General features: G+C 43.2%; 1 protein-coding gene across 1 annotated transcript in view; it reads left to right on the top strand.

Annotated features, from left to right (window-relative positions):
* Positions 1 to 20,405, top strand: part of ATP6AP1 (ATPase H+ transporting accessory protein 1) — a 93,319-nt gene that overhangs the window by 64,353 nt on the left and 8,561 nt on the right. Inside the window, exons 7-9 of the mRNA XM_019543448.1 lie at positions 2,670 to 2,911; positions 3,587 to 3,640; positions 18,525 to 18,762. Coding sequence (XP_019398993.1) covers positions 2,670 to 2,911; positions 3,587 to 3,640; positions 18,525 to 18,762 — 534 coding nt within the window. The remainder of the gene's footprint in view (positions 1 to 2,669; positions 2,912 to 3,586; positions 3,641 to 18,524; positions 18,763 to 20,405) is intronic.

The following is a 20,405-nucleotide window of genomic DNA, read 5'->3' as shown; positions in this document are numbered from 1 at the left end:
CTCTGGACTCTCTCAAGCTCCTCCACATCCTTTGTGAATTGCCGAGCCCAAAACTGGATACAGTACTCCAGCTGCACCTCACCAAAGCCGAGTACAAAGGGAGAATGATGTCCTGGGTTTTGCTTGAGAAGCATCTATGGATGCAAGCCAGCGTTTTGGTCACTTTACTAGTTGAAGCATCATATTGCAGGCTCATGTTCATCTTGTGGTGAATGATGACCCCCAGGTACATGCCTTCCTTCAGGCCATCAAAAGTGTAGTGCAACAGTGTGAGAGGGTTCTGTACTTTTATCTTCATCTTCCCTCTGTACTCGCCCACCACAACTTGGATGTGAAGAAAAGAAAAGAGGATTAGTGTTCTTTAGTGTCTGAGAAAGATAAATGCCACCCAGACGTTAAAGTCTCACAGGGTTAATTTATTTCCAAACTAAATGCGATATAATTGTAGCAGTCTCATCAATTCTTTCATTTGTGAGAACAACCCATTATTGAGAAGGAAGGTCCCTGCTGGATACATCTTTGCAACTTTGTACCTAAATTATACAGCTATTTGCCTCATTAGCGATATGTGCTATCCACTTTTCTCTTTTTGTTACGGACAGCTTGTGCTGAGAGTGTCTCCCTGCTGTTTCTTCACAGATGGTCTCTCCACTTCAGGTATTAATTGTCCTCCCAGGGTAGGAAGCTTGAGGGAAGCTACTCTCAATCCCCATCTCTCCCCTGAGGGGTACTAGCTCTCTCTCCCTCCCTGAGCTCCTCTCCACTGTATCCCGCCACCTCACAGTGCTCCCGCAGTTGCCAAAGCCACCGAGTCTTCTCTGAGGCGCTTCCTTTCTCTCCCTCCGCTTAAGGCACCTGTCTCCTAGCGTCCGGCAATGCTCCCACACTCACCCATGCACCGGGGTTTACAAAGAAGTATTTTGCTTTTTCTGACCGACCTGCTGCCTCTCTTGAAGTCTGTCTCTTCCAGCGTCCTCCAGGTATTACAGGTATGATCTCTCCTCCATCTTCTGGAGTCCCCATAGTTTTCTTCTTTGTCCTTTGGTGCCCAAAGGCAAAAATCAATGCCCCACCGCCATCTTTTATCCCCCGGTTTTCATGGGCTAATCACCTGAACCTTTCCCGAGTATATAATGTCTGCCACCTGACAGAGTTCATTTTTGGGTCAATCCTGCCCAGCTCTCTAAGTAACTGGGCTCCTGCCTGAGTCCCTGTTACAAGCAGCATAGAGAAGAAGATCTCAAAGAGCGTGGGTGCCAGAACACAACCCTGCTTCACTCTGTTCTTCATCTCAAACTGCAGAGGTTGATCCATCAAACTGAGCTGTGGCCTGCATGTTTTCATGGAAGAAGTGTATCATACTGAGTAACATTGGAGGGCATCCAATCTTTACCAGAACTTTGAACAAACCTGCTCTGCTAACAGTATTGAAGGCGTGACACTGAGAGAGATGCCCCTATAGTTGTTGCAGTCACCCTTGTCTGTCTTGTTTTTGTACGGAGTGATGATGTTAGCATATCACATGTCCTGGGGTACTTCCCTTCCTTCCAGCAGCTCACTAGGAATTGAAGATTCACACTTGAGAATCTTAGCTGGGATGCCATCTTCCCCTGGGACTTTTCCACTTGCTGGAGTCTATGGCCTTGCTAAGTTCTTTGGCTGTAAGTTCTATGTCTAACTGTGCGACTACACTTGGAGTTGGGAGTTGATTCAGTGCCTTCTGAATTAGGAGTCTGCCAACACAGATCAAAGGAAAGAATTTGGATGCTGATTACTTCCATTCCACGCTCAGCTAATAACTGTAGAGTTCTAATCTAATGCATTGCTTTCATTAGACGTTTTCAGTCAGATACTGTGATTGCTTGCTGTATAATTGTGATCTAAATTGTAATTGATAAGCTCACCAAATGTGAGAGGGGAGCCATAGCTACTATGGTTCATTTAGACTAAGCAAAGAAAAAAATCCTGAAATGCTATGTAAAGATTTAGAATATGATGACTAAGAATTTGCTCCTGAATAATCTGATTTGGTTTAAAAGGACTTAATGTAAATATAACCAATTGTTCAGGCATGGATCTCGTCTCATAGTTTATTGTGAAATGTATAGCTTGGGTAGAATGATTCTAACTGCATAGCTGCATGTTTGATACAGCAGGATACATGACAAAAGAAAGAACAAGTAAACAAAGGAATTATGAAATACACGTTTGAAATAGAAATACATGGAAATAAGCTTATAAAGGGAAAGTTGGCTTGATTTCAATGCCTCTGGAGGAATTTCTCTCCTGCTTGGGTACTAAGTTATTGGAGTTTGTTTCTTACTCGATAAGAGAAAAGAGGAAACTTTTACACTAAAATTGTTTTGTAAAGAAAAATACTTCTTCCAAGTAATGCCACTAGTGGGCACTAATATTCCAAGGCTAGTACTAAATTAGCTTTGTTAAGACTTATGCTTGTGGTAATGGTTTTATGATGTGGATACCTGATTCAACCAAACTCTTTTCCTACTGGTTATTAAACCAAATGTAAGATGTCGAATACTGTTTTTGATTGCTGACTTGACCTGAGCTTATTGATGACTTGAGCTGAGTTGGAAACCTCAAAGCCCCATTACCAATTGAAAATGTTCATGCTTTGAAAATGGATTGTTGTTGTGCTATTATCCGAGATTCCCAGAATAACCGATGGGGCCTTGGAGTCGAGAAGAAGATTGATGACTATTGAAGTACCAGACTCCATTCTGTACCCTCCACTCAATGTGACCAATGGAACAGAAACATGTATCCTTATGTATGCCAGTAATTTCAGCCTTACAGCCAACAAATCAGTTCATGTGGATCTGACAAATTTTACATTTGTATCCCGTAATGTGGACTTCAGTTCATCAGCATGTTCAGCCGCCAACACAACGTGAGTGGGACTTGGAGTTTCATACCATGAAATGCATGCTATTCTAAATGCTAATTAGAAATTCTGCAATGGCAACAAACTAACAGTGACTTAATCATGTGTTTATAAAACACCATGGATAAAACATGCCATATTTATTTTTTTGTTGTTGCAAAATCATAGAGGTGAGACTACAGGAATCCTTTGACCATGGTTTTTAAAGCGTTTTTCCTTTTAATTTATTTCCTTGCTTGCTTATGAGTATGCAGTTTAAAATTAGTTTTGACTAGAAAAAGATTTCTTCATTTTCCTTTGTGCTCTTCATGTGTTATACCCAGCTTCTCTTAGCATCTGTCTAACTCTTACAACCACTGAAAATTCCATTAGCATTAGTAAGATACCAATTTCATTAAAAGATTTCCCACAAGTGGAGCCTCGGCTGTACCTGGTAATAATGCAACTGTGAGGTCTTCTGTAATTTTATTTTCTGTATGATTTCCGTATTGAAGCATCTGCTGAAAGGAGAAAGAACATTTCTATTTGAAATGTTTGACATGCTTGTCTAGAATAGTGTATCTTTTGCTGTGAAATTCCTTTGTATTTACTGATTTAGAACATAGTTTGATTAAAACGTTAAAATGTCTTAACTAAAGCTGCCCCACTGCAATGTTTAAAAATAATTTTCGTATTGTTTAGGTTGTCATTAAAATATAGTAACCCAGTGGATAACATCAACAGCCTAGAAATAAGGTAACTATGCTTTATTAATAAAAAATTCTACTTGGTACATGAGGGGTAGTTATAAATTAGGACATAAGACAGAGTGAGATCAAAGTATAAATACTATTTTTAAGTCGTTTTTTTTTAGAGAAGGATTGTGCTGGGTTTTTGATGATATCTTTAAAAAATGTTGCAAGTTGAACAGTACTTGGTAATTGGGCTAACTTTTCACTACTATACTACTGTATTTTAAGAAGAATCTTTATACATAGTGCAGGTTACATGCATATGTTTAAGAGCCTATAAACATTTTCAGACACCTACTTTTGAAAAATGCTGCTGTAAAATAATGACATTCAGAGAATGCTGGAATGTGAAATGTCCTATATATCCAATCATGCCAAAAGTGCACCCATTTCCCATGTTTATCTTGAGGTTATGATTGGTCTATATATTCATATCTGTTGCAGAACTGACCTCTAAACTCAGTTCTAGAGTATATCTTGTTGTGACAAAGATATGCAAGGAAATCTACTATCAACACAATAGTTTCATATGCCTGTCTGTGCTTTCAGTCTTATTATTTATGGAGCACTGTCAGTCTTGTGCAGAACAAGACAGAAAGAATGACAGTAACATTATTTTCAAAATGGCCTAAATGGCAAATTCTACATGTAATGTGTAGAATATTTTTATGGCCAGTCTGTATAGCGCCTTAAATTGTAGGCATAGCAGGTCCAGGGTGAGGCCTCAACCCAGCAATCAACTGATCGTTGGTTTCTGCCCTGAACCACACCAGGGCTGGGTTGAGACCCTGGAGCAAACCCTGGCTGGAGCCGACAATCTGTTGATTATCAGATCTGGACTTGCCCCTATGATCACTCAGCTTTCAAGTTCTCTGTGCAGGGGGAGCCTGGGCTCCCAGTGTACTGGCAAGTAGAAAGTGTGCAACTGAGATGTTATTCCCCATCCCAAAATCACACCTCCAGCCATGCACATATGACAACATTAAGAGGCACAGTCATTGGGATAAGGGATCAGATCCCATTGCAGCCTTAAACTAAAGTGTGCTAGGGGCCTTGGAGGCAGCAAGAAATGCAAGTTTAGATGGAGGGATATGTTTAGGAGTATTGAGATGACGCACAGGAGAGATTCCTAAGGTTAAAAGTATTACTTTTTTTGACCCATAAGCAGTTAAACTCCTAACTGGTTGTAGGAGCAGGAGATGAGGATGGCTTTAAAAATTTTGATGCAATCCTATTTATTTATGAAGGTGATTTGGAAAATCCTACTTCCCTGAACACAGCAAGAATCAAACAGAAGCCAATTTCTTTGTGCACAGCTCTGAGCATTCCCCCCTAAAAGCTCTTTCTTGACTTTTTCAGAGTAGACGTACCTCTCTGTCTACCTCTGGTGCTTTCCCAATGCCTTCTCTGTCTGCTTCTGGGTATTTCTGCTATAGCTTCTGTGTTCTCTGGCTGCTGCTTGTTCTCACTAACACAAGCACAGAATGCATCCAACAGTACCCAGCCCCTCATGTTCTCATTCACCTCCCGGTGAAACCCCTCTACCCATATAGCATGATCAGCCTTCCATGTGGCATGTGTTTTAAGGATCTATTGTCTCACATTTATCTTGAATAAAGGGGTGGCTAATAGAGCTGTGCGAAATTTTGCTGGTTGTTTTGTTTTGACAGTTTTGACTCATTTTGAGCTCAGAACAGCGCAATTGAAATGAAATCAAAGGCTTCAAAACAAACCGAAGGCAGTTGAAATGTTTTGAAAGTTTCGAAGCTGAAGCTGGGCTTGCCTGCAGGGAAACAAAGTGTGGGGTGGGGGAAGCAGGGGAACGACACAGGGAGGACGCACCTCAACACACATGCTAGAGAAGAAGCTCCTGCAGGAGAGGAAGGAAAGGCTCTGTCATAGTTTGGCTGCTTGAGATGCTGTTGGTGCTACTGTGCTGCTCCTCACTAAGTTATTATTTTACCTGTTGTTATTTAACATGGTGGACTGGACTGAGGCTGGAGGGGAGGAGGATGCTTCATTGGGGCACACTGCTGTGTTGTCTAGTGTTATTAGTGCCAGTGAGGGCGTACCTTAACACACACACCCAGTCACACATGTCATGAGTTTTGCTTGTCAGCAGTCTGAGGGGCAGTTTCCCAGAAACCCCTGCACCTATCTCCTTGAAACCAGGCAGGCTTCGTGGTCTTCACAGGGGCTACCACACCTGTTGTTTTCATCCCCCTGTGCCTTCACACTTATAAGTGACACAAGTTTTGCTTTCAAGACTTTGAGGTGCAGTTTCCCAAAAACCCCTGCACCTATCTCCTTGAAACTTGGCAGGTTTCATGCCCTCAGAAGGGGCTACCATACCTGCTCCATTCATCCAAATCTACCAAAAAATGGCAAAGTTATAGGCAGTTTTCATGAATCACCTACGGGCAAAACATCGAAACAGTGCCAAAACAGTGAAACAGTTTTACAAAACAAAACAGAACAGTACTTCTGAAATGAAACAAAACTCAAAATGAAACACTGTCCAATTGAAATGTGAAACTGAAGTTGAAATGAAGTGGTGCTGTTTCACACAGCCCTAGTGTGAATGCACCACTCACTTTTTCCATTTTGATAAGGATTCAATTAATCCCCAGCATAACAATATGTTTCCTAGAATATATAGGAGATGAAGGCTCCTATACAATGCTGTAAGTCCTAACACACTTAAGACACATGAAGCGTGATGTTATGTTTACAAAATAGATTCAATTTGTTAAATGAAGAGACCTCTTCTTTTTTTTATGATATGGGGAGGAAGATTTTGTTAGAGCATGCAGTAGTAAATCCCAAACTCTGGGAATGCTAATAGAGAAACAGAAGACTCTGGAGTTTGAAAAAGTTAATCTCCAATTTTGATGGCTGCAGTAGGGATTAGAAGATCAAATGTGACATTGTACATGCACATGGACTTAATGAGGATTATTTGGATTTATGTTCAGTCATCTGTTTTTTTAAAAGAGGCTTCTTTTTAATTAATTATTTGGAGATAACTTTAATGTGATCATGAATCCCAGTTGCATCTAGAGGAGAAGAAATTTAAAGCAACTCTGTGGATAGATTTTACCATAATTTAACAGTTATATAGAGAACAGCAAGCAGTGGAGCTGGAGATTTCATGTTTTCTCCCTCAATGTAGATAGTTTTTTTTTCATTCTTGAAGCCTCACACTGAGGTAAACATAGCCCCAGTGTTCTTTTGGATCATGCTTCTACTTAATTAGGCAATATTATTCTTAATATTATGGTAACAATTGATTATATTTAGTATTTACAACATATGCTTTGCCTTTCTCAGACACTTTATTACCATTAACTAATCACCCCTTGCAATATCCTGTAAGACAATTATCACCATTCCTTTTTTATTGAAAGGAAAGCTAAGATGGAGAGGTTAAATGATTACTCCACAGCCACAGAGGGAATATAGGCAATATCTGCAAAGGAACATGGTTGTTGTAGGCCTGTGGGAAGTGGCTAGTATTTGCTTCGGATTCAGCTGATTTGGAGGACAGTGATTGGATTCAGTGATTTGAATCACTGTCCCGATTTGATTCAGCCGAATCAGCCAAGCCAGGCCTGCCCCTGCCCCTCTCCTGGCCCCGGCAATGGCTGCCCTGCCTGCCTCAGCTCCCAGCTCTTGTTAAAAAAAAGCCCTGACTCCATGGGTGCTGCCGGGCAAGGGGTGATCCCTGCTGCCCCCACTGCCCCATGCTGCATGGGGGGCTCTGCATGAGTCCCCCTTCGGTCCCCTAGCCCCACCATGGATGCCCCACCCAGGCCAGCTCCAGCCTTTTAAGAAAAAAAAAAAGAGAAAACTCCCAGTCTCACCACTCCTGCCAGTCAAGGGTGATCCCCACTGCCCTGCACCATGTGGGGGCTCTGCAGGAGGCCCCGAGGCTACCGCAGGAGCGGTGACTCCGGGAGCTTTTCTCAGCTTTTTTTTTCTTAAAGAGCCAGAGCTTGCCTGGGTTGGGTATCCAAGTGGGGGGACAGGGGAGTGAAGGGGGAGTCGGGGGCCTTGTGCAGAGCCCCCCTGCAGTATGGGGCAGTGGGGAGGGCAGGGCAGCCATGGGTGGACTGGGGGAACAGGGGAGGCCAGGGGGGCTGGTAGGGGTCCCCCCATGGTCCCCTACCCCTCCCCTGCCCCTAGTACTTACCAGCTCAGAGTCAGCTGCAGCTCCCTGCTGCAGCCACCAGGGACTGCCCCAGTCATCAAAGCTCTCCAAATCTTTTCTGAAGAGTTGGAGGGCTTTGAATCAATTTGGACCTTTAAATTGCCCCCGATTCAATTTGGATTCAGAGATTTGGCCACCGAATTGGGCCAAATCTCCTCCGAATTGAATCACCACCCAAAGTTTTGCACAACCCTACTCGGTATCGCAATGAAATCTTAGAGATCATAGAGAAGTAGAGCTGGAAAGGACCTCCAGAGGTCCTCTAGTCCGACCTCCTGCCTGAGGCAGGATCATCCCTCTCTAAGCCATCCTGTTCAATCCATGATTTAAACTCTTTGTTAGACTACCATAAACCCTGAGGCAACACAAGAAGTAACACCCTAACCTACTACAGGTAAAGCAGGAGAGCCACAGCAGCCAATGTCCTGCTTCTATAAATGCTTACTTTTTTAACCTGCTGTCTCCTGGAGCCCTGAATTAGTTGCCTAAAATACTTGTTCAAGGCACGGGGAGACTTAGGGGCTTCAGAACAGGATTCCTCACACCCACTCTGAGTGGGGATCAGCCAAGGCTAGCTGAGTTTGGTGTGTGAATCTTCTTTACTGAGGCAAGCTTAATGGGAGAAGGTGCTACACATGCTGCTGCAGCTGCCTCCTTTCTCTGCTTTCCTACACTACCCTAGCGGTTAAAGCATGAACCCAGGAAGTTAGAGGCCTGTGGCACTCCAACTCTTCTTCCATGAGAGTACCTTTCCTGCTGGGGTACAGGATATTTGAAGTTGGCAGCACTCTCCACTCCTCCTGCTGAAGCTATGGCACTTTACAAAAGCATTCTTCCTCATGCCTCCCTCCAAAAGCATCCTTCCTGAATCATTACATAGAAAGGGGATGTAACTTGCAAGCTTCTCATGTTGTGAATGTAAGTAGGGAGAACAGAGTGAATGAACGAATCCTGCCACACCCCCATAGCAGCTGTTAAGTAAGAAATAATTCAAGGTTCGTTGCATCAGAGATGCAAGCATTTCTTGTGGTGTGGAAAGGAGTGGGGCGGTACTTTAATTAGAGTGGCTCTGATAGCCTCTCTAATTAAAGCACTTGGAGCGTCACGTGCATCAACATCCCTGCATTGAAAAATGGCGGCAGGGGTGCTTTAACTAAAGATCGTTCAATGAACTTTAGTTAAAGCACCCCTGCTGCCATTTTTCAGTGCAGGGGCTCTGATACATGTGCTGCTGGAGTGCAGTAATTACCATGCTCCAGCAGGCTTGATTAACTGAGACTGCTCCAATGCACTGTAATTACAGCACGTTGAAACAGCCTTGCTCCACATGTATAGACGCCCAAGGAGGGTGCATAACTTTGTACTTAGTAATTTCTACACCCATTTGGAGGGGGAGAGGCCTGGATTTTTATCCCTGCTCTAAGGACAGTCCTGCATTTTATCCAATGACTGTTTATTATTAAAATATTTTTTAAAAAATCATGTGAGCAAGGCACTGAACCCCAGGTCTCTCTTCTCCCAGATGAGTACGCTCATCACTGGGCTAGAGCCAGGCTCCATCTCTCTGGCATAGTGAATCTTGAATTCCTTTCTGCTCACTGGCACCGTTTTACAAAGAGGGAGTAGAATATGCCCCACTTCTGAACAGCCTGGATAACTAGTTCCCTATCTAGGCAGGCTAAAGGTGTGGGCTTAAACCCCCACATGCTAAGGAGGACATAGTTCCCCTATATCCTGAGTGGTCTAACCATTCAACTATTGTACATTTGCTGGAAACTACCTTAAATAGGATCCCAAAGAGGATGCAGCTAGACTCTTGTCAGTGGTGATAGGTAACAGAACAAGGAGCAATAATATCAAGTTGCAGCAAGGAAAGTTTAGGTTATATCTTAGGAAGAACTTGTTCATTAAGAGGGTAGTGAAACACTGGAGCAAACTACCCAGAGAGGTAGTGGAATCTCCATCCCTGGAAGTTTTTAAGACTCAGATAGACAAAGCCTTGGCTGGGATGATATAGTTGGGGCTGATCCTGGTTTGAGCAGGGGGTTGAACTAGATGATCTCCTGAGAGCCCTTCAAACCCTAATTTTTTTATGATTCTATGGAACCAGCATGCTGCCTTCTCTTATCTAGCAGTGTTTCTGCATGAAAGTGTTTGGATTGCTGTGCTTTATGAAGGACTTACTTGCATAGGTATGAGCTAGTTCTGCTCATGGCATCTCAGGCTGCCTCAGGGGACATAGGGTCAGCAACACTTAGCTTTAGAATTTAAGTCAGGCTTATGCCTGAGAGATGCACTAGGTTGCCCAGCACTGCTAAGGTGGTGGCAATTCTGGGCATGTTCAGAAGAAGATCTTCTCTGGACTTCAAATGTCCGTGTGGTTAGGCAAACGCTTTGAGAATCACAGTCTTTGACACTCCCACCTAAAGTAGGGATTAAGCAGTATTTAAGAGCTTAAATCCTTTTGTTGATCGGGCCCTAAAGTACCTATACATGTGCTAGTTCATGTTCTAATTAGAATGCATCAGAGAAGACTTGATTAATCGAGTCTGCTCCACATTCAGATTAGAACACTGCATCATGGCCTCACCATTACATGTATAAGTGCTAGGGAACTTTATCTGGACCTTATTAAATGATGTTTTCCCACAGCCGTTTTTAAACCCACGGGGGGCTTAATACACGTGACTATGGGGTGTTTTAATTAAAGTCAGGAACCACTCTAATTAAAACACCTCCCCCTGCACCGCCGAGGAGGTGTATATGTAGCCTGAGTTTCTGAAGGCGAGATCCCTTGACCTGGACACAACACACTTACACCAACAGAAGTTGCTCTGAGAGCAGTGTAAACAAGGAGGCATTGTATACCTGCACACCAGTGGATTACTGGATTTCAGTTTAGAATTAACCCTGAAACAATTATTAGTTAAACTGCACAGTGAACTACACCTACATGAGTATGGGTGTTGTATGCCTGTTTTTGCTCCAGGAAAGTTTTTTTTTCCCCTAGTGCAAACAGACTATTATTAAATCTCCTGCCACCCTAGGTAAAACACTGTAATAATACCTTTGTGGCAGCTACTCTCAGAGAATTAGTTGTCCTCCACTCCTGGCACAGGTGTAAATAATATTGATGCACCAAACTGATATCAGTTACACTTGTGTTAGGCTACAAACCTCAGTGCAATTATTCAAATGTCCATTATCCCAGGACAAACCCCAAAAAGTTGTTAAAGGGCATTGCAAAATGCATCTGTCCTGGGACTGCATCATTGAATCAATGGCAGAAAAGCAACAGTGCAGTCAGCTGCCCACTAAACCCTGATTGGGAGGGCAGTGTCTATACACACCAATCCTGGGATCTTTCTGTTCCAGGACAAATACAGGCACAGTTTATCCCAGAACAAATGCAGCTTCTATTCCCAGCCTCAGTGTCTTGTGTCTAGGCCCTCTGATTTGCAGTTTTTGTTTACATTTCAAGTTTACAGTCCTCTAAAACAGTGTTTCTCAACCTGTGGGTTGCAACCCAGAAGTGGGTCACAAGAATATATGAAAGAGTTGTGAACAAACTTTAAAAATGGATTCTCCTTTAAAGGAGAAGCCATGGCTTTTCTCTTCTAGGTTGGCATAGTTCCAACCTGCACAGGAGTGCTTGGGGCCTCCCATGCCCCACACATGCACTCCCTGCCTCACCTACTGGTTAGGAGTGAGGGACACTGGGTTGGGACTGGCAATCGATGTTTACAAATGTGCCCTGGTACAAAAAAGGCTCTGAGAGCTGTCAAAAAAGATTCATATAGATATGTTCTCTTGTCCATGGAGAACACAGCATGCCTATATGAATCTTTCATGCTAGTTCACTACAAGGTAGCAAAACCCCATATCTTTGTACTACCTACCCCTCACCCCCTTCATATGTTAGAAACAATGAAAAGCTGCAGATATCAGGCAAACACCCAACCCATGCTGTGGCGCTGCAAGCATATAGAACTTCTGCAAAGAGGCTCCAAGAGCTGTCAAGAGTAGCTGAGCTATTGGCCTCTACCCATCTATCCAAGTCCCACCTGATTTACTCCTCTCTTGAAGTACCTTGGGAGCACAGACTAGTTCCACCTGTGTCCAAAAGGACACTATAGAAGATCAAACTAAATTTTACCCTACAGGTGTCTGAGTAGTTCCCAGCGAAGTGAGGAAGAGTTGCACAAAAATATAAAAGTACAAAATTTGGACTGAAAACTACAGTGATATAAATATAAGCATAGCTGACTTGGAATTAGTTTGGGATGTAAGGTTTGAAATGATCTATACAATACTATATGGAGAGGAAGGATTTGGACAGAGATACTAAATCACTGAAAACTGAATTGAAAAGCCTAAATAGCAACTCATAAACAAAATAACCAATCCCATCAAAGGTATGGGAATGCAGGATAAACTGGAAAGGGTATTAAACTACAAAGCTTACATCCTTTTCCACTGCAGAGCTATTAATGCAGTGGGGAAATGGCTCAGAAAACCCTATAGCAATATAATAAAATGTTGATACCTTCCATCTGAACAGCCTCAGGCAGAACTACAAGTGATGAAGGGATAATCAACAAAGATTTTAGAGAATTTCATAAAGCCCTTTATACTTCAGTATCCACAAAAATGACAGGGGATTGCCTGGGTTTGTTTGTTTGGGCAAGAAAAGTAGTATTGCTCTTGCAGAAGAGAGAAACCCTGGTCTTATATGAAGAAATGGATGAGTTCTGTGGAAAAGGATGTTTTCTTTCTGTCTGTCTCTCTGTTTTTGGAGAGTGACATTTACATTTTAAGATGTGTTCCTATTCTGAAGACACCACATGAAATGGAGTCCGCTGTTTCCACAAATTTTGCTCCCTGCATGTATTCAGAACTGTACCTGCTCACTTCACTGACACATTTTTGCTAGATTCTCCACTTTTAGCCCAGCAGAGACAGCACAGGCTCCACTCTCATCCTTCTTGTGCATTATTCACATAATTATTCACTAAATTCCAAACGGTATAAAGACAATGAGGGATGAAGAGAGCTTCACAGTGTTGAATGAGGACATAATTTGACCTGCAGAACTCTTCTTGCAGTTTATAATGCAGAAAAAGAAAAGAATCCAGTGTGATGCTTAGATCCTAGAATGAGTTTCTGAGATTGTCCATTAGAAAAGATTTAACCTAAAGAAGCTTGATCTGAAATCAGAGGCACAAAAATGAAGAGAAGCCCTTGTACTTAGTGTCACTTTCCCAGCACAGCTATACTTTAAAGCTTGTTTGATTCCAGTGTTAATGGAATCCCTGAATCAAGAGTTACAAGCTGTCACAGCCTTCCACTATGAACAATTCTTTTATCTATCACCAGAAGGCAAAGTATTAACTTCTGTTGCTGTCCATGATATTAACTTCTGTTACTGTTCAGAAAGTATTAACTTCTGTTGCTGTTCAAAAATATGGAAAGAACTGGGGTATTAAGCTGTGGATCTTCAAGGGACTTCAAGAAGAAAGATTTATGGTAAATGTCATTGTTGTTGTTGTCTTATATGGCTGTTATTGATGTGTTGTCAGTGTTGTAGTCTTAGGAGCTGCAGTGCAGGCAAAAGTTGAAGCCAGGAGATCCCAACACCAGTCTTGTCTTAAAAAATTACCACAGGCTCAGTTCAGTGCCAAAGCCTCAGCCCGGTTTATTGTCAACAAAGGATGGCCTTACCACTCTTGTGATCTGACAGACAAGGTGTTAACGCATGTATGTCCATGACCAGGTCCTGGCACAACACTACATAGGGCCCCCCTAGGCCAATACAAAATTCCCACACTTTCCATTTCTTTTATAAAGTGGTCAAAACAAATTATGTATTACATTCTGCCTGTATTTTGAATATCTTAAACCATCCTGTACTATGCTCTTGTTTCACATCCTGTTCTGGGTGTTTTCATTCCAGCCTTATCAGCTTGATACTGGGCAGTCCTACACTTTGTACTGCTATCTCCCCCTCCTATCTTCTGGCAGGAGTCCACATCTGGCCCACATGACAAGTTTTGCATATGTAAGGAGTTCATGCATGGTCAGGTTTGCTGGTCAGGCCTACTCTGGCAAAGCCGTTGTGTGACCAGTATATATTATTGATCAGTGTTCCAGCATAGCCTACAGTAACCTGATAGAGGACAAAGGTTAGAATTAGTTGGACATTCAAGGGCCTGCTATATGGTCGTCCTCGCTGGTGGCAAGGTGGGTTTGTTTCAGTGTAGGCAGTCACGTGTTCTTGCTTCTATTTAAAACCCTCACTATTTCAAAAGTGATTACTTTTAAGATTCCTGATTGTGTCTTAAAGTGTATGAACAGTCATAATCTCTTTTCAGGCACTTAAGTGTAATGGCAATGAAATAACAGTACATTAATCAGAATGCATTGTTGTTAACTGTCATCTGCCATTCAGCAGCACTATCTGTTTGTTCACCTTGGTTGTACTAACAGTGTAATTTTCTGAGTGCCTCATCAACAGCTAATGTGCAACATCCCTTCCACCTTCTCTCTCCATTCTGCTTCATTTAAATTAATTTGGTTGTTCAATTGAGTCCTCTACTGGGGCTACATTCTATTTACACCTGAAGCAAGTGCAAGTTTAAGAGAGGAATTAAAAGTTTTCCTTCTCCTTAGGCTCAGCCTGTACAATCGTCAAACAAAATTGCAGTCCTTAGGCCCAGACAGAGTATTCCTTTGCTATTTCCATAGGGTTATGTATTATCTTATGGTACTGGGAAGATAAAGCAGGCAAAGCTGTGACTGCAGTCTCCTCCTACATGGGCCAGCAGAATTGGGTGTCCATTTTTGGGTTGTGAAGATAGTATGCTGAACCTTGGGCAGATATTGAGTGTTCTGGGCACTTTACCACCTAGCACTATTTCATGTCTCAATAGCCCAGTCAATCACATAGTATTTTCTTGTTTAATACTCTTATTTGGCTCTTGGTAATTGAACGGAACAAGAAATCAGGAACTGTGTTTTGATGAACTTGCATGTTTTGCTGAAAGTTTTTACTTCAGAAATATTGGGGGGGTGCCTATACATGAGCAGCGAGGCTACTCTGATGTGCTGTAATTACAGACTCAGTTAATTACCATGCTCCAGCAGCCTCCGGCATCTCATGTATCAGCATCCCCACACTTCAAAATGGTGGTGGGGGCACTTTAACTAAAACCTGTCTGACGAGCTTTAGTAAAAGAGATGCTTCAGGTACTTTAATTGGAGGGGCACTAATTAAAGCTGCCCCCCTTCCCAACTCCCGGAGCACGTGTATAAATGCTCAGGGTTTCCAAGTTCTAGTCTGACTGTTGATCTGTTGATTAGTGATTAGTTTCGTGCGGTGTAAGCAGTGTTCTTGTATCTCTACAGTACCTGCTCTTGTCCAGGAGCTCTTGTCCATGAGTAGGGTTTCTAGCAACTCACAATATATATACTAATAATGGCTGTGTGGTGAGTCACTTCACACGGATATAGAAAAAGGTTCTCAGTGTCCCCCGTTCAGTCCACCTGCCAAGTGTCACATGACTCTCCTGAGGGAACTCCACCTATGCAGAGCGAATTCTGGGCTCTGCTGGATGATGCATGTCACTGAACTGACATGGGCCATTTTAAATAGAGAGAGGAGGCCCAACATGCAGTTACTATTATGCCTGTGCAAATAGGGAAGTATTCAATTTGGATTCGGCTGAATCTGCTTTGGAAGATTTGGTGCTGATTCAGAGAGATTTGGCGATTCGGATCAGTTGGGGAGAGGCAGGCACAACCGAGTGGCTGCAGGTTCTCCTGCAGCTCCTTCACAGCCCCAACCTAGTCCCAGCATTTAAAAAAAAGAAGAAAAAAAAGCCCCGCACTCACTATCTGCAGGAGCAGTGAGTGGGGCCTGTGGGTGTTCATGGCAGAGCCCCCCCCCATGCAGCATGGGGCAGTGGGAGGAAGTGGGGATCACCCCTCCCCCACCTGGCACCCCTGTGGCAGCTGCCCCATAGCGGGTGCAGCGCAGCTCTGAAGAGCGTTGTGCGCTGTCTGGGAGCTGGGGCCACTGAGGCTGAGTGCTGCCGGGCTCCAGCTGAGGTGGAGCTGCCCCAGTTCCCAGACATATCACAGCACCCTGCCAAGCCATGCTGCACCTGCGCCATGGGGCAGTTGCTACATGGGTCCCTGGTGGGGGGGAATCCCTGCTTCCCCCCACTGCCTTGTGCAGCATGGAGGCACTCTGCCATGAGTGCCCCAATCACCACTGCTGCAACCAGTGAGTGCGGAGCTTTAAAAGAAAAAGAAATAACCCTGCACTCACTGGCTGCAGAAGCAGTGACTGGAGCCTCTGAGGGCTCATGGGAGAGCACCCCCAGCCAGTGCAGGGCAGTGGGGGCTACTGGGGATCACCCCCCTGCCTGGCACCTGCACAGCAGCTGCCCCATGGTGCAGGTGCAACGAAGCTCAGTAAGGCGCTGCACGCTGTCTGGGAGCTGGGGCCACTACGGCTGAGTGCTGCCAGGCTCTGGCTATCACATGGAGCCACCCCAGCCCTCAGCCAGCACACGGTGCCCTGCTGAGCTGCGCTGCACCCGTGCCATGGGGCAGCTGCCATGCAGGTGCCAGGCAGGGGGAGATGATCCCTGCTGCCCCCCCACTGCCCCATACTGCATGGGAGGGCTCTGCCATGAGCACCCAGAGTGCCCAGCGTCCCCCGTCACTGCTACTGGAGCCAGTGAGCATGGGGCTTTTTTATCTTTTTCTTTTTGTTTTTAAGTGCTGGGAGGCTGGCCAGGCAGGGGTTGGGTCTGGGCAGGGCAGCTATGGGGGCTTCTCCTGCATCTCCTCCAGTTGTGCCCGCCTCTGCCCTGGCAGGAGGAGCTGCAGGGGCTATGCCCTGCTGCCGCTTGCCCAGCCAGCGCAGAGGGAGGTGTGGTGCAGGTGTGGCTCATTCCAGGTGGCAGCAGGGCATAGTCCCCACTCCCAGTGCTGCCATGTCTGCATCAGAGCTGTGGGCGGGGGCTCTGCCCTGCCACCACTTGTGGGGAAGAAGGGGGTGGGATGCGGGTGCGGCAGCACTGGGAGCGGGGGCTATGCCATGCTGCTGCTTGCCCCCTTCCACCAGATTGAGCCACACCCACACCCTGCCCCACTACCCTGGCTGGGCAAGTGGCACCAGGGCAGAGCCTCCATATCAAATCAGCTACTGACGCTTTGCACAGCCCTAGTCATTATTGGCTTATTTATTTTTAAATATATATATATATATACAGATGTGCTGCATCAGAACAACATCCTAGACCCTAAAATGTTTACAACTCACAGGTGGGAAGACAGCTTAGACTATCCATATGTGTAGCCACTCTTAACTACTATAGATTGGCCCCTCAGATTTTATACTGCTGTACAGTACTGAAAAATACTGTAGCAAGCGCCAGGCTAAAAAAAGTAAACCAAGTAGGATTAAAGTACTGATCAGTATATAATAAGTAGAAAATATGTACTCTTCAGTTTTCTAAGTTGACACAGAAGATATATTTAATATAAGAATATGGGAATAGCTAAATAAAGCTGAGTAAAGTAATTGTAATAGGATCTGAGCCCACTGAAGCAATAATGCCTGATCATTTTTTTTCTCAATTTTTTTAAATGTTAAAAATATTTTACAAGATCTTATATTGGGATGATGGAAAAGTACACATACATGCACACACACATAAGAGAAAGGCATGTACCTGCAGGTATAAAATTAGATATTTGCCTATAAAAATGACCACTGAAAGACTTGAACCAAGGAACACTTGCAAGAATAAACCAAAAGTTATCAAGTTATTCTTATGTGTGTGTGTATGTATACATTTGTGTGTGTGTGTATGCGCATATGTGTATATGTATATAAAATACTTTTAAAATCCCATAAAATTTTTATTGAATAATAGTACAGCAAAAGCAGTGTTATCCGGCACTTCACCATCTGGAATGCTCCACTAACAGGCATCTGTCAATACAAATCTTCCTTCCGAGGGATGTGCAAAAGAGAAACTGGAAGTCCCGCTTCTGGTTTTACTGCCTCGAGCCGAGTTCTTCTTCTCAGCTTTTGAAAACAAAAAGGCAGAACTTGTCCCTTTTTCCCAATGTTCCAAAGTGTTTGGATAGTTCAAGCTGAATTTTTTTTAATTTGCTGTGGTAGGTTCTTAGGTATTGAAGTCAAGCTGACTTCCCTGCCCCCTACCCTGTTCCCTGGCACACTGACGCCAGGGAGTGAAAGCCCTGGTGCACTGGACGCAGCATATTTGATTAACTGGCATCCCCCATTCCCAATGGATGCCAGATAACAGAGCTTTTACTGTATAAACCTACAGATAGTATCTCACTACTGATGAAAAATTGCATTAGAGCAGACCAATGCAGAATAAAATACAATATATATGCTGCTGGCCTGTTGCAAATTAGACAAATAGGGGTTATTATATGAAAGTTTAATCAGTAGCATAATTAGATTTAAAAGTCACTTTGTTTTGAATACTCCTGTGGGGGGAAATTCTAAATGATAAGTAAAACAGCTCGTGATGATTTATCCCATCTGCCATTGGTTATTTCACTGATTATTACAACTCTTTCCTATGTCAATTTGATTCTATACTTAGTTCTTTTTTCTTTCTCTCTCTAGATTTCTAATGACCAAGAAGTTCTTTGCAGCCTCTGCTCGAAACTGGTTTACTTTAGAGACTGTTGAAATTGTACAGGACAACAGAAGGGTTGCTAGGTTTAACGTCTCTGTCATCTCTGCTCCTGCAGAGTATTCATTTCATTGTCAGTTGGTGGGAACAAGCAATCTCTACGGTGTAAATCTGATTCCATCCAACAATGAAGCAAAGAGCTGGGACGTTTTCATTTCTGAGTTTCAAGTGAGTACACATTGCCATTTCAGAGGCCATTCCAAGAACCATTACTTGCTATAGTAGATACTCAACAGGATACATTCATAATGCCCCTACTTTAAGTTCAACCCTAAGGGAAAGTTAAAAGAAAGCTGTCCCCTCCCCTGTGGGTGCTATTCAATAAGGGGTAAAGGAAAAGGCAATATCTGAACAATAAGAACATGAAAGCACAACTGTGAACAACAAAACCCTATAACGTTGACCACAAAAAGAGGAAAATAAAACAACAAACGTTAATATATTTAATCAGCCAAAGAAATACTAAGTAGTTCCTTTGCCTGTTTACTGAACTGGGCTGCTATTGGAAACATGGACCTCTTAGGTGGTTGTTTTTATGGGTAGCTTAATGCTGCTTTCTTTGTTTTTATTTGATTTCTTTGCACTTTGTTTATCCAGGAAAGTACAGCTTAGTATGACTGTGTTTTTCAGCAGTACAGAATATCTGAACTCATGGTGAGTTCTGTTGTATAATGCCATAGATCAAAAGCCCAGTACTGTTCCTATTGAAATTAATGGGAGGTTTGCCTTTGACATCACTGGAGGTATAGCTGCAGTTCATATGTTCACAGAGGGAAATCAGTTTCCTCTTTTTCTTCATGCAAATGAGGTACAAATTTCCTGTTCTTATAAGGCATTACTACTGTGTACTTATGCCAGGCATGCAAAAACAATGCTTTATTTTGAGTATGGTGTTTTCTTATGAGTATATTTACATTTATACCCTAAAAGCATGTTTAAAACTCTATAAAATTGAGTAGATTCTTCCAAAAGAACATTCAAATGCAAGGGATAACTCCAAACTCTATTATATGTATAAAAGCTGAGCTGACTCCGTGATACCTGGATTCTAAAACTCTGTTAGAATTCAGGGTTTGGCTATCTGTACCTGAATCTCAACAGATCTCGGTCCATAGTTGGACTGAACCTCATTGTTGGAAAGCTCATGGGAAAAGTATTGCTGCTAAGATTGCTCCCTGTTGATTCTTATATGTCTCCAGCTTCTGCAACTTAGGGATTGTGGCGGGGCTTTTGCTCTCTGCTTTCATTCTGGAACCTAAATGAAGGCACAATATAAAAAACATTAGACAACACAGGAGATGGGGAGTGAGTGAAGTATGGAATGGTAATCCTCTTGTTATTAGTGAATAGAAATGTCTTTGGCACCAGAAACAGCAGCAAGTCCACTCTGTTCATTTACTTTACAGTCAGCTTTTTAAATACAAACACACACACACAGCTTTTCTTTCTCTCCAGTCAGAAACTTTGACTCCAGTGCCTGGAAAGCTGGAGCATGTTGCTGGAAAGCAGGTGGCACCTAATTTAGTATTTAGGGTCACTCATGATGCTGTTGGTCAGAAAACCCTGAAGAAATCTTTGTCCAAACAGACAGTGGACAATGAAAGGTTCGAAGTGTGTAATGCGCTTTGATAGCACTAAAGTTCAGGAAAATGGAAGAATCCACTTGTCACTTGTCTTTTCCCAGAATTTCTACACAAGCCTCAAGCTGTTTCCTCCTCAGAGCTGAGAAAGAGGCATTGTTTGTCTGTTGTTAACTTTCTGTTATTGGAATCCAAATTAAGGATGGTGCCAAGAAGACCTATGCATGGACT

The sequence above is a fragment of the Crocodylus porosus genome, unplaced genomic scaffold (genome assembly GCF_001723895.1).
Source record: "Crocodylus porosus isolate Cpor-Errol unplaced genomic scaffold, CroPor_comp1, whole genome shotgun sequence".
Lineage (NCBI taxonomy): Eukaryota > Metazoa > Chordata > Crocodylia > Crocodylidae > Crocodylus > Crocodylus porosus.
The sequence above is the reverse complement of the archived record's forward strand: the minus strand, read 5'-3'. Positions and strand labels throughout refer to the sequence as shown.